Genomic DNA, 15,392 nt, shown 5'->3' with positions numbered 1-15,392 from the left:
AGTATGAACAATTCCCTTCTAAATTATATCCAAAACAGGGAATTAATGTCACATGGTTGGAGTGTCCACAAAGGCAAAAAAACAGACAAAATAGGCCTAAAGGTACTGAAGGAAATGAAGTCAGTGGGAAAAAAAAAGGGAAGTAAAAAGTGGGTAACCTACACTGGTGGGTAAACAAAGGAACACAGTTGATGATATGGGGACACTTTAAGCACCTAAACAACTTTAGCTTCATGAAGTGGTTTTGGTGTACAGATAATGCCCCCTGCAGTATTGTTGCTCAATTCCATGGAGCAGTTAAATTGCTTTGTTTATGCAGTGGTTGCCACCCTCCTATGCCTAATGACTTAAACAGCCTCCCTTCACACTTCCTGAAAAGAGTGATCTAATGTTCATACATCCTTTATTGCTCAGTGTGTTTAATTTAAAGTTCAATCAACAAGGCAGAATATAAAAATTTCTAAAATGAACAAATCGGGCAATAAGATATGATTGAAAATGAAAAAAAAAAATTTAATGTTCGATGTATGTTAGATGTATGTTAGATGTTTGAATTCTAGCCACAGGAGCTGTGCCTCAGGCATCATAACAGAATCTGCAACAAAAGTAATTTAACTTCAAAGTGGCAGTAAATGGAGCAGAGAGAATGCAGGGTCATTGTATATATGCCAAAAATAACTATAAAATAACAATGGATAGATAATGGGGGTGGATAGATTAACCCCAAAAATGTGACACAATAAAAATAATCAATTTTCACCCCACGAGGGCACAGCGCAGACTGAGATCTCATATTATAGAAAGCACTTATAAGTAAGGTTACCATATCCACCATGTTTTCAGGAACACATTTCGCGTATACATATTGATAAAAAAGGTTGCTCAGTAGTGTGTAGAATTCAGAAAAAGGTATATAAGATTAAGCAATTAGACAATGAAAAATCCTGCAGAATATGCATTATACATATGGCAGGGCAAACATTTTATGGTGATTTCATAAATATGACAAAATTATGTGTGTCCATGAAAACATGGTGCATATGGTACCCAACTTACAAGCCAACTCTTACTGATTTTGCACAGGTTGGGACATTTTTTCACATGATGCAATAGCTTATATAGCCCCTAAAAGGGCATTCTCCAGTATGACTGCTCATACTCAGTGTGCGCTGAGCCCTTGTGGGGCATGGATGGAATCTTTTTATTGCTTCACTTTTTTTTCATCCTTTTTTATTGCTAATTGAGATTTCTTATTTTTCATTAGTTGGGTTGTGAAATAGTTGTTTTGGAAGATGAGGGCTGGAGGGGTATTTGGTCCCCATCTTGAATATTAAAATTAGGGTACACACTGCCAAAGAAGGTCAGGAGGGACACTATGTTCTGCCCCTTATATTATAATGGTCCGCACCAGCTGACCGTGTGTTGGGGGGGTTAGACACAGGGCTGTATTTACCACAAGGCAAACAAGGCATTTTCCTAAGGTGCCACTTTCGGGGGTGGGGGAGTGGGGGGCGGCAACTCTGATAAAACAGAAAAAATAAGTACTAAGTTGTTACTTACTATAACTGATAGATTGACTGCTGTGCTTCTGGTGCTGGTTCCATAGTTCCAACTTCCATCTTCACCACAATTCCAAAAATGAACCGCACTTAGTAATCAGTAAGCTCCAAATCATCTCCACAAGGTGGAGCCTTGAAACTACTCTATTTATTGAATAATGTGCAACATGGTACAAAAAACACACACTTTGTAAGTAACTTGCAATCTAGATAAAAATCCTACATATATTCAGAAACAGATAAAAAAAATTAAAAAAAAGACCCAGGTACCTGTGAGAAGGGGTAATGAAGGTAATGAAGGCTAGGAATTATCCTAAGCTGATTATGAACACATTTCATGTTTACCCTAACTTGTTACCATAACCCTACCCTAACCTCAATTGTTGTTAAAGCTGTAGGGTAAAAGTGAAACGTGTTCAGAACCCGCTTAGGGTTATTCTTAGACTTACAAAGGAACACTATAGTCACCTAAATTACTTTAGCTAAATAAAGCAGTTTTAGTGTATAGATCATTCCCCTGCAATTTCCCTGCTTAATTCACTGTCATTTAGGAGTTAAATCACTTTGTTTCTGTTTATGCAGCCCTAGCCACACCTCCCCTGGCTCTGATTGACAGAGCCTGCATGAACAAAATTGGTTTCACTTTCAAACAGATGTAATTTACCTTAGATAATTGTATCTCAATCTCTCAATTGAACTTTAATCACATACAGGAGGCTCTTGCAGGGTCTAGCAAGCTATTAACATAGCAGGGTCTAAGAAAATCTTAATTAAACAGAACTTGCAATAAAGAAAGCCTAAAAAGGGCTCTCTTTACAGGAAGTGTTTATGGAAGGCTGTGCAAGTCACATGCAGGGAGGTGTAACTAGGGTTCATAAACAAAGGGATTTAACTCCTAAATGGCAGAGGATTGAGCAGTGAGGCTGCAGGGGCATGTTCTATACACCAAAACCGCTTCATTAAGCTAAAGTTGTTCAGGTGACTATAGTGTCCTTTTTTTTAACCCCTTCTCACAGGTACATGGATCCAGGGCTTACATTTTCATGTTCCAGGTATACATTATGCAGGAAGGGAATCAGGCTATAAACAATTTGGTTCTATACTCACTTTATACATATTAGTATATGGCTAAACAATATTTATCCAATCAAAATCTACTATATTTCTCAATCAGATTAAAACCTATATTTTGGGTTTGAAGGATATCAATACAGTCCAGATTTACTGATATCAACATTGGAGCAGAAATGGTTAATGTCTAAATCCAGGACTGCTGGAGTGGTTTGAAGACTGGTTTGAGTAGCACTAATAAGATCCACTTGCCAGATAGTTATAGTCTATCCCAGTCTTATATAGCCTCTGGATGGTCCCACGCGTTACAATGCATTTAAAGGATTTCAAGTCCCAAATAATGGGAAAATAATGCATTAATGATCCCTAATGCAGATAGCCCAATCAGCACCCACAGGACTCCAGCATTGAGATACATCGGAAACAGCCTAAAGGAAGAAAAAGAGAGAATGTGAATTGAACAGAAACCATAGGCACTAAAGAGTATTGGCATTAGAAACTACTTTAACTTAAACTGTAAAAACTTTCAAAAATTCATACAAATATACACTGATATACATGATATGTATACATTATATCACTAAGTGTTTTAGGACTCTAAATTGGGGTGATGTGGCTAAATGACTGGTTCAGCAGCACTTGGCACTGTATCCATCCCATAATCCAGTAACATGTCTGCCTCCAGTTGATCAGTTAACCATTATCTTACAGTGCCTTATTAATTGACCAATGTCTTGTTAATTGATAAGTAGGATTCTGTTTCTGGTTTCAGAGGTGGCCCAATATGCGAGAAAGTTCATCTATTCTCTAGACTCCTGATATAAATGCTGACCTGACAAAGTCCTCTTTGTTCTTCCCAAGCAGCATGACATGGAGAAAGCATTGTTCAGTCAAAGTACAAATGAGCATGTAACCTTAAAAGCAAATACTATATTACCTTGCTGAACAATATTGTTTTATTAAAATTTGTAGAACTACATTGGAATTGTTCAGGGCTGCACATGGACAGCAAAGTAGAAATTAGAGCAATGACTAGGTATATATCAGTCAACCTCCTGGATTGGGGGGGGGGGGGGGATAACACCTAGTAAAGAATCTTCTTCACCAATAATAACACAACTAGGGAGAAAACGTCAGGAGGGGAGGGAAAATAAGGTACCTGGTGTCCCTATAGAAGGGAACTTGAAATTGTGCGAAAATAAAACAACTTTTAATAAAAACACAGATAGAACGTATAAATCAATATACAATGCCCCCACCCTTTACACCAAAAGGGTTCTACAATATGTACATGTCTAACAAAAGAAACATTTTAATAAAATGAATTTGTACATGAAATGTACAGCACTAATGGACTGAATGTATACCTTAGGGGATTAACCCCTATGCAGTTCCTAGACTAGTATTGGGACAAAATAGCTGCATCTAGAGGGAAAGTACTGAAAGGCTCCTCTAGTGGCAGGCAATTGTAAAAAACAAGTGAGTCCAAAATAGTGCGTGTAAATCACTAGGAGACCATCTACTTAACTCTGTATTTAGAACAAAACCATAGACATTATAATGCATAAAGGCCAGTGAGATAGCATCAGTAGAATCTATTCAACCATTGGGTTGCAGGTTCAAATCCCATCAAGGTTGACTGAGTCTTTCATCCTTCCGAGGTAGATAACACCCCTGGATTTTGGGCTATGGTAACATCCCCAGGACGTACTTGAAAACCAGATAATCTGAATGTACCTTTCCTGGTTAAATACTTTAATATGTCATCCTGACAGTAGTTTTCAACAATCAGGAAACCAAAATAGACAAGTTTAATTGAATGAAATTATCCCCTCTCCAAGACATATTTGTTGTTTTTTTTCCTTTGGTTCCACTTAGCATGTTCTGTATTGTGTGTGATTGTCTAGCTAGCATATTGACCTTGGAATGTTTTGACCGTGTCGACTTCTGACCTCTACTAGTTTACATGATTCTGTGTACCTCTGTTCTCCTGACCCTGGCCTGTTTTATCATTTTCACTATATTAGTTGTATACTGTGCTGAGCCTGGCCAATAGTAATATGCTCAGTTCTTCCTTTCTGGGTTCTGAACCAAGTTGTACGTGGTAAGGTATAGGTATTCCTGACATTCAGTAAGCAAATTGATATTGCCGTTCTGATTTAAAGATTCTTGCTCAAGACCATTCTAGACACTAGCTAGTAGAGGTGATTAAATTAACCTCGACATACTACCATATCATTACAAATGTCTCTTTAAAGTGTGATCTCTGTTGTAGGCGTTAGGAAATATCCCACTCACAGACTATTCACAGTTTAGTCCTGGGGTAATAAACATGTAACAGGATGCAGAAAGGAAGCACTCTCAGCTGGGAGCTTGGAAAACACAGAAACTGACACGGATTAATAGAATGCTTATCTTCAGCAGCTGTGGGCTAATCATAGCCAAACCAAAGGAAGAGCTATTACAAAAACAAGCTTGAGAGCAACCCAAGACTGGTCTGTTGTGTCAAAAACCACAGATGTTGGCTTGAAATTTTCTTTTTAAAATTCTTGCTTGTGTTAACTTAATGTAGTACATTTAACTTATCAAGTGAAAGAAAGTTTCCAATATTTTGGCCTACAAGCAGTACCGTCATCCATCAATATAAGTACAGACTGGTAGATCAAAACGTTTTGTGCATAATAACACATACTTTATCAAGATATTGATAAACAAGTGTGATTACCCCCAAAAGATGTTGGTTTATGTTCACCTGGCTGATAAAATGCTGATACAAAGTGACAATCTACCCTATTGATTTTTTCTTTTTACTTTATATATTGTTGGTTTTTTTTTTTCAATGTTTTAATTATAAGGTCTTCCAAAGTGCAAACATAGGAAATGTAACAAATCATTTATACATTACATGGAACGAATGGCATGACATATGAAAAAATCAGCATGAGGAATGGAGTTTTGTAATTAAAGGTTCATTATTATTATTATTATTATTGTTTATATAAAGCGACACTGCAGCGCTGTACATTGGGTGGACTAGCAGACAAGTATTTGCAACAAGAGAGGTTGGACACACAGAAACGGAGGGTGTTGAGGGCAATGAACAATGCAATACTACTCCCACACAGTACAGAGGATACCACTGTATCACTTGGGTAAAAAGATGGAGAGGTAAGCACCATTTACAACACAAAGGGGGGATTACCACTATAACATCAGGTTAAGAAGATGTAGGGTAAGATCACAACACCACCAGGGGAATCTGGCAATGAAGGGATACATGATATTGCTAGAATGTGCAATGAAATTGAGTGTGGTGGGTCTATGAAATGCTAGAAATATACATTAACATTGGAGTTATAAGATGGAAGGAAAGGGCAATGAAACGAGGGACATAACTTGGAAAGAAGAGGCAATACAATGAAGGGAACATGAGATACATGCATGGACAAATGAATTGAGGGGACATAAGATGAGAAGGGGCAGGGAAATTGGGAGACATGAGATGATAGGCATGGACAATGAAACTGAAGGTATGTTTGTATCAAGTTATCACAGGGGGAAAAAAAAAAAAAAAAAAGAGAGGCATGTACAGAAAGGGGAGCTCAAAATCACTAGAACACAGAATACCCTGATCATTTAAACTAGAATATTGTTTTTACATTTTAACAACATTTTAACTCATTGTGTCATATGACTATGTATAGAGAACAGCTTTGCATATTATACTATCATGAATATGTTTGAATCCACCTGCAAATAGTCGATGAGGTGGTATTTAATTCCTTTTGGGCTATATTGCATGCACATACAGTGCCTTGCAAAAGTATTCACCCCCTTGGCATTTTTCGTGTTGTGTTGCCTCACAACCTGGAATTAACATGGATTGTTTGAGGATTTGCATCATTTAATTTACAGAACATGCCCACAACTTTGAAGATGTTTCTTTTTTTTTATTGTGAAGCAAACAACAAATAGGACAACAAAACAGAAAAAGTCAATGTGCATAACTATTCACCCCCCTAAAGCCATACTTTGTAGAACCACCTTTTGCAGCAATCACAGCTCCAAGTCGCTTTGGATAAGTCTCTATGAGTTTGCCACATCTTACCACTGGGATTTTTGCCCATTCCTCCTTGCAAAACTGCTCCTTCAAGTTGGATGGTTTGCGCTTGTGAACAGCAATCTTTAAGTCTGACCACATATTTTCTATTGGATTGAGGTCTGGGCTTTGACTAGGCCATTCCAACACATTTACATGTTTCCCCTTAAACCACTCAAGTGTTGCTTTAGTAGTATGTCCTGTCCTGCTGGAAGGTGAACCTCCGTCCTAGCCTCAAATCACGCACAGTGTGGTACAGGTTTTGCTCAAGAATATCCCTGTGTTTAGTACCATTCATCTTTCCCTCAACTATGACCAGTTTCCCAGTCCCGGCTGCTGAAAAACATGATGCTGCCACCACCATGTTTCACTGTGGGGATAATGTTCTTTGGAAGATGTGATGTGTTGGGATTGTGCAAGGCATAGCGTTTTCTTTGATGGCCGAAAAGTTCAATTTTAGTCTCATCAGACCAGAGCTCCTTCCTCCATACAGTTTGGGAGTCTCCCACATGCATTTTTTTGCAAACTCAAAACGTGCCATTTTGTTTTTTGCTGAAAGTAATGGCTTTCTTCTGGCCACTCTGCCATAAAGCCCAACTCTATGGAGCGTATGGCTTATTGTCGTCCTATGTACAGATACCGTAGTCTCTGCTGTGGAAATCTGCAGCTCCTCCAGGGTTACCTTAGGTCTCTGTGCTGCCTCTCTGATTAATGCCCTCCTTGCCAGGTCTGTGAGTTTTGGTGGGCTGCCATCTCTTGGCAGGTTTGCTGTTGTACCATGTTCTTTCCATTTGGTTATGATAGATTTGATGGTGCTCCTGGGGATCATCAACGATTTGGATATTATTTTATAACCTAACCCTGACTTGTACTTCTCAACAACATTGTCCCTTACTTGTTTGGCAATGGCAGTGTTTGGTTAGTGGTGCCTCTTGCTTGCATCCTCTGGGGCCTTTCAAAAAAGGTGTGTATATGTAATGACAGATCCTGTGACACTTAGATTGCACACAGGTGGACATCATTTCACTAATTATGTGACTTCTGAAGGTAATTTGTTGCACCAGAGCTTTTAATGAGCTTAACCCCTTAAGGACGGAGCCAAATGTACATGTAGCCCATGGAACAGCGCAGTCAGGGGAGTGGGCCTTGACAGAGCCAGGAGTAGGCAGGGGAGTAACCAGTTAAAGGGGTGTGGTTAATGGTAAATGGGGGTTGGTCTATAGGAGTATATTAAGCGGCCATTTTATGACTAAGGGACATTTTAACTAAACTGACACTTACCTGGTAATTGTTTTTGGCAGGTCTGTGTTGGTTTTTTTTTTCTTTGTCTTGCAGATCATGGCATCAATGGAAGAAATCCTGGAGGGAGTGAGAGCTGCTGTGCGGGATAGAGGATTGGCCTGGCTTCATGAGCAACTGGGGGCTCAGGTTCCCCCCCCTACAACCCCTGCGGCGGCAGAACGGCGTTCCATGAGGAGGGCGAGACCGCCCCAGCGGCTGAGCCCAGGCATGGAGCCCGAAGTCGGCAGACGGAGGAGCCCGTCAGCGGAGTCTGTTGGGGCCCTGGATGAGGTAGCGGGCCCCAGCGGAGTGGAGGTACCGCGGCCGGCATCGTCGGTTCGACGCGGTGCTGGCCGGGCGCGGGCAGCAGCTAGGCCGAGGCCTACCACGCGGTGTGCGCCCCGCCGGGAGGCGGCAGGCGGGACGGTTGCGGCTGGAGCCAGGACCCAGAGCAGATCGGATGGTGGAAGCAGTGAGCGGTTGCGGCCCGGTGAGTCAGGGAATGGCGCTGGGGCTGGGCAGCGGGCGGGGGGCAGAGCGGAGGCCTCTAGTGATCAGGCGGTCCCCCTGATGGCAGGGGGAGCCCCTGGGCAAGGGGACACATCGGGGGCGGCCTCTAGTGGGGCCAGGTTCAGCACAAGGGACGCAGACGGCGGGTCCGCTCAGCCAGGTACACTGGGGCCGGCAGGGCCTGCGGCTTTAGCAGACCGAAAACGCCAGGACAGACAGGCGGAATCCCCAGTTCGCAAGGCGGCCCCAAAGGGGCCAGGTTCAGCGGGTCGGGATAGCTCCCAGGACTCAGCTCAGGGCATGGAGACAGGACGGGCTGGGAGAGAGCGGGAGGGCCGCAGGGGCGGCTCCCGGGGACCGAGGGGTCTCTCGCGGAGCCCTAGGCCGCATCGCAGCAGGGAGCAGCGCGGCGTCAGTGCCAGGCACGACAGGAGGCAGGCTGACGGGTGGAGGGGTAGAGAGAGGAGCAGGTCAGCAAGCAGGTTTAGCAGGAGGAGATCGGCCTCAGGGGACCGGAGGTGGAGGCAGCGGCGCAGTGCGTCTGGGTCATCAGGCAGGAGCTCGCCAGGTCAGCGGCGCAGCGCTTACGGCCGGGAGGGCCAGGCAGGGAGACGGGATATGGTGCGGAACTACAGGCAGGAACATAAGGAGGTTGGGCGGGTATGTGATCATGTGGACACACTACCCAGGTGTCGTTCTCCTTGCAGGTCTCGCAGCACTACACCCGCGGTCCTGAGGCAGGGCCAGGCTGACGGGAGTCGGCGCCAATTGGATGCTCCGGAGCCAAGCATGGCGGACGGACGGGAAACGAACCCACAGCCTTCTGCGGCTTCGGGCTCAGGCGGTGAGTCAACTGTTACACCACACGCAGGAACACTATTGAATTGCTTAAAATCTTTCTTAGATTCATGGGCGGGTGGGGAAATGGCTTCACCTCAGTTTGGGAGAGTGTGGACGTGTAAGAAAGGCCAGGGGTTACAAGGTAGGGCCGTGGGCCCAGCACTGGATAGCGAAGTGGGGTTATCTGTGTCCGAAACTAGTAAGGAGTCGGGGGAAAAGGTAGGTATTGGGGGCGAAATTACCGACGCTGCGCGGCAAAACGTGCACGTGTCTTTTTCGGGCCCATTAGGTTGTCACCTGAAAATGGACATCAAGGAGAAAATTTGGAAGGGTGAGTTTGTGGAGGTTTTTTCCTTGCTCCCGCTGGAGGAGTTCTTAGACATGAAAGAGGAGGACAAGAAGGACGCAAAGAAGGAGGAGGAGGAGAAAAAGCGTAGGTATCGGAAGATTCCTAAAACGTTTGGGAACTGGCTGCGGGCCTTTTGTATCCTGGCCAGCGTGATAGGGGAAAAGTCGCCGGATAAATGCTCCCAATTGTTTTGCTACCTAGATGGGATTGGGGAAGCGTACCGGACCTATGGCGGGGTCGCCTGGTGGCGGTACGACGAGCAATTTCGCCAGAGGTTAGCGGCGAATCCCAGCATGCGGTGGGATCAAATGGACCTTCCCCTCTGGATGCGGCTCATGATGGCGCAAAAGGCTGCGCCCTTTCAAGGGACGGCCGGTGCGGCCCCTGGGGGACCTGCATCGGCCGGGCAAAAGAAAGGCTTCTGTTGGCTCTTTAACGAGGGCCAATGTAAGTGGGGTACGTCGTGCCGGTTTAAGCACGAGTGCTCAGGTTGTGGGGGTGCACACGGAGCCAGCCGGTGTTTTAAGCGAGGTAAGTCTGCGCCAGGAGCGGGAGCCGTTGGAGCGTCGGCCCCCTCCGCTGCCGCGGGGGGCAACCCCGGTGAAAGTAGGCGAGATGCTGCCGTGGCTAAAACAGTACGGTAACCGTCAGGACGCTGAATTCTTATGGCACGGCTTTACGGAGGGTTTTTCAATACCGTTTCAGGGTAGGGATGTGGGGAGGTTATGCAGTAACCTCAAGTCGGTGGGTGAACACCCGGGTGTTGTGAGGGACAAGTTGCTGAAGGAGGTGCAACTGGGTAGGATGGCTGGGCCGTTCGAGGCTCCGCCGCTGCCTGACTTGAGGGTATCCCCGCTGGGGGTAGTCCCCAAGAAGGAGGCGGGTTAGGTTGATTCATCATTTATCATTCCCGAAAGGGGCGTCGGTAAATGATGATATCGATGAGGCCCTGTGCTCCGTATCGTATGCATCATTCGACCATGCTGTCGAGTTGGTTCGGAGAGCAGGGCGAGGGGCTTTGATGGCGAAGGTGGATGTGGAGGCAGCATTCCGGCTCCTTCCTATCCACCCAGACTGTCACCATTTGTTAGGGTGCCTTTTTGAGGGTAAGTTTTTCGTGGACCTGTGCCTACCCATGGGTTGCTCCATTTCATGTGCGTATTTCGAAAAGTTTAGCACGTTCCTGGAGTGGGTAGTGCGCAGGGAATCGGGCGGGGGTACGGTGGTCCATTACCTGGACGACTTTCTGTGTGTGGGCCCGGCTGGGTCCGACAGATGTGCCCAAATACTGCGGGTGTTCCAGAGGTTAGCCCAACAGTTTGGGATTCCTCTGGCTGAGGACAAGACAGTGGGCCCGACCGAGTGTCTGAGTTTTTTAGGGCTGGAAATCGACTCGGTCGTGGGGGAATGTAGGCTGCCGGAGGAGAAGTTGAGGGTGCTCCGCCAGCAGGTGCACGCGATAAAGGCCGCTAGGAAAGTTACGCTGCGGGGACTGCAGTCCTTGCTCGGCAGCCTTAATTTCGCTTGTAAGGTGATCCCTATGGGAAGAGTTTTTTGTAGATTGCTGGCTAGGGCTACCTGTGGTGTCCGTCTGCCGAGTCATTACATCAGGGTGTCGGTTGGTATGAGAGAGGACTTGGACATATGGGACCGCTTCCTCACTGAGTTTAACGGACGGGTGTTTTTCAGGGATGCGATGAAGGCATCTGGCGACGCCGGGCTGTTTACGGACGCCTCGGGGAGCGTTGGCTTTGGGGCTTACCTTGGGGGCAAGTGGTGTGCCGAGGTTTGGCCTGAGGCTTGGTCCGAGAGCCCCTTGATTCGGAACCTCGCCTTTTTGGAGCTTTTTCCAGTTGTGGTAGCGGTGTCACTATGGGGCGAGGAGCTCAGGGACAAGAAAGTTATCTTCCACTCTGATAATATGGCAGTGGTACAGGTAATTAACAGTCTATCGGCTTCGTCCCTGCCAGTGGTTAGGTTGTTGCGGCAGCTAGTGCTCTTGTGTATGTCTTGGAACATTGTCTTCCGGGCATGGCACGTGCCGGGCCTGCTGAATGTGGTCGCTGACGCTCTGTCTCGTTCACAGTGGGTGCGGTTCCGGGAAGCAGCGCCGGACGCACAAGCGACAGGGCAGGCATGCCCGGAGGAGATGTGGCGGCTCGGGACGTTGTGCTTGGGCGATACATAAGGAGCTCACTGGCGCCGGGGACTTGGACCGCTTATACTAAGGTTTGGTGTGAATGGGAGGAAATGTTGTCCCAGGCGGGAGCAGGCGATTCTGCAGCTGGTAGGTTGGACACGCTGTTGTGGCTTCTTTGCAGGTTGGTGGCAGGTGGGTCGTCCCCTTCTAGGGTGGAGCGCTACATGTCTGCGTTAGCCTTCCTGTTCAAGTTTAACGGGTGGGAAGACTTGACCAAACATTTCTTGGTGAAGCAAACTTTAAAGGGTTTCAAGAAGGGCAGGAGGTCTGTGGATACGAGGAGGCCTGTGTCCTTTGCCACCCTTCAAGGGTTGGTGGGGTTGTTGAACGAAGTGTGTAGTTCGGCATTTGAAGTAACTTTGTTCTCTGTGGCTTTCGTGTGGGCTTTCTTTGGGGCTTTTCGTATTGGCGAATTGGTGAGCGCCAATAGGTCGGGGGCATCGGGCCTCCGGTATGAGGATGTGGCTATAGAACAGGACAAGGTCGTGATTTGGCTCCGGCGCTCGAAGACGGACGTCTTCGGAAAGGGTAAGAATGTAGTCCTATCCTCGCTACCAGGGTCCCCGGTGTGCCCGGTAGCGTGTGGGGACGTGTTTTTGCGGGTTCGCCCGCAGGTTGGTGGTTGCTTCCTGATTCACGAGGATGGGAAGGCGCTGTCGCGCTTTCAGTTCTTGCGAGTCTTCCGCATGGGGTTGACGAGGTTGGGCTTGCAGCCCGGACAATTTGGTACGCACTCCTTCCGTATCGGAGCTGCGACTGAGGCGGCGCGTCTCGGGCTGGGGGAGGAGCGGATAAAGCAGATTGGGAGATGGGAATCCATCAGGTTCCGTGCATATGTAAGGCCGGAAAGGTTGGTGTGAATGGAATGTTGTGGATGTGGGAAAAGGGTGCTCTGCCGGTTAACTGAATTTGTTTCCTTTCAGGCTTGGTCGCTTGGCTGGTGGGTCACTCGTTTGTCTACTGGGCGGAGAAGAGGGCCGCAGTTCGGAGACAAGGCACACAACTGGGTTTTCTTCTGGATACAGTGGACCTTCGGTGGTTTGGTTTTCGGGGTTTCAGCTGGCAGAGTATAAGTGGTGAAATTTTTGGGATGTTGTCCAGGGGGTTTGCCCCAGATATACTGTTGATTCACGGTGGGGGCAATGACTTAGGTTTGGTCCCCCAGAAGGTGTTGGTCAGGAGAATGAAGAGGGACCTGGATAGGGTGAGGGCTCTGGTCCCAGGAGTTACAATAGTGTGGTCTGAAATGGTGCCGCGGTTGAACTGGAGGCATGCCAGGGACCCGGCGGCTGTGGCACGTTGCCGTGGTAAAGTAAATAAGGCCATGTCTGTCTTTATTAGGAGAATAGGGGGGGTCCCAGTGAGGCACTTTGAATTGGAGGGCGGGTTGCCCGGTTATTCTAGGCGGGATGGTGTGCACCTGTCTGATGTGGGGTGCGATCTATTAAACTTAGGTTTCCAGGAGGGTATTTCCAAAGCCCTATTTATGTGTGGTGGGGGTCGCTCGAGACATTAAGGGGTCAAGTCTCTTGCTATGGCGGGATAGGGCTTGGGTAATTGGAAGGTAGGAGGAGTATAAATTGGTTAGGCTGGATTAAACTGGAGTGTGAAATGGTTTGTGGGTTCGAGCTCATCGGTGGCTCCGAACCAGGTGGTGTAGGGGGGTCTCGGTACACCCCTACAGTTTAAAAAGTTATGGATATGGGGCCTCTTTGGTAGGCCATATGTTATGTGTTATTTGTTATTTATAATGTTATTTATTGTTATTGGCGGGGTCATTGCCGGGGGTAATTTATGTACGGTGGGGGGTGGAGGTATATTTACTTTTGTGGCAATGACCCCAATTTGTTACCTTGTTTATAATAATAAATAAAGCTGTGGACTTTTTTATTCCAACAGAAATACGGTGTCTGTAAGTTATTGGGGGGTTGGGGTAAACAGCGCACCTGCCGAATAATCGACTGTGCGCATGTCATGTAGCCCATGGAACAGCGCAGTCAGGGGAGTGGGCCTTGACAGAGCCAGGAGTAGGCAGGGGAGTAACCAGTTAAAGGGGTGTGGTTAATGGTAAATGGGGGTTGGTCTATAGGAGTATATTAAGCGGCCATTTTATGACTAAGGGACATTTTAACTAAACTGACACTTACCTGGTAATTGTCCCTCCCACCCTCCCTGTTGTTTTGGAGTTCCCGTTTGGTCACAGCGGCGGGATAGGGCTTGGGTAATTGGAAGGTAGGAGGAGTATAAATTGGTTAGGCTGGATTAAACTGGAGTGTGAAATGGTTTGTGGGTTCGAGCTCATCGGTGGCATTAACAGTTTATAACACTAACACTCTCACTAACACTCTCACTAACACTCTCACTAACACTCTCACTAACACTCTCACTAACACTCTCACTAACACTCTCACTAACACTCTCACTAACACTCTCACTAACACTCTCACTAACACTCTCACTAACACTCTCACTAACACTCTCACTAACACTCTCACTAACACTCTCACTAACACTCTCACTAACACTCTCACTAACACTCTCACTAACACTCTCACTAACACTCTCACTAACACTCTCACTAACACTCTCACTAACACTCTCACTAACACTCTCACTAACACTCTCACTAACACTCTCACTAACACTCTCACTAACACTCTCACTAACACTCTCACTAACACTCTCACTAACACTCTCACTAACACTCTCACTAACACTCTCACTAACACTCTCACTAACACTCTCACTAACACTCTCACTAACACTCTCACTAACACTCTCACTAACACTCTCACTAACACTCTCACTAACACTCTCACTAACACTCTCACTAACACTCTCACTAACACTCTCACTAACACTCTCACTAACACTCTCACTAACACTCTCACTAACACTCTCACTAACACTCTCACTAACACTCTCACTAACACTCTCACTAACACTCTCACTAACACTCTCACTAACACTCTCACTAACACTCTCACTAACACTCTCACTAACACTCTCACTAACACTCTCACTAACACTCTCACTAACACTCTCACTAACACTCTCACTAACACTCTCACTAACACTCTCACTAACACTCTCACTAACACTCTCACTAACACTCTCACTAACACTCTCACTAACACTCTCACTAACACTCTCACTAACACTCTCACTAACACTCTCACTAACACTCTCACTAACACTCTCACTAACACTCTCACTAACACTCTCACTAACACTCTCACTAACACTCTCACTAACACTCTCACTAACACTCTCACTAACACTCTCACTAACACTCTCACTAACACTCTCACTAACACTCTCACTAACACTCTCACTAACACTCTCACTAACACTAACACACTCACTAACACACTCACTAAACACACACACACGTTTTTTCTGTTTTTTTAAATTTAATCCCCCCAGCCTCCTTACCTGTGTGAGAGCTGGGGGGATTCCCTGGGGTCCAGTGGTGTTGCTGGT

At 46.2% G+C, this 15,392-nt stretch overlaps 1 protein-coding gene across 2 annotated transcripts in view; it reads right to left on the bottom strand.

The window, feature by feature from the left end:
- Positions 1-2,472: 2,472 nt before the first annotated feature.
- LOC134601004 (leukotriene C4 synthase-like) overlaps positions 2,473-15,392 on the bottom strand; it is a 202,012-nt gene continuing 189,092 nt past the window's right edge. Inside the window, exon 6 of one of the 2 annotated variants that reach the window (XM_063445416.1) lies at positions 2,473-3,058. In XM_063445416.1, the coding sequence (XP_063301486.1) occupies positions 2,947-3,058 (112 nt within the window). In that variant the 3' untranslated portion in view covers positions 2,473-2,946. The remainder of the gene's footprint in view (positions 3,059-15,392) is intronic. The other variant, XM_063445417.1, reaches the window with a different exon arrangement.

Source organism: Pelobates fuscus, chromosome 3 (assembly GCF_036172605.1).
Source record: "Pelobates fuscus isolate aPelFus1 chromosome 3, aPelFus1.pri, whole genome shotgun sequence".
Lineage (NCBI taxonomy): Eukaryota > Metazoa > Chordata > Amphibia > Anura > Pelobatidae > Pelobates > Pelobates fuscus.
The sequence above is the reverse complement of the archived record's forward strand: the minus strand, read 5'-3'. Positions and strand labels throughout refer to the sequence as shown.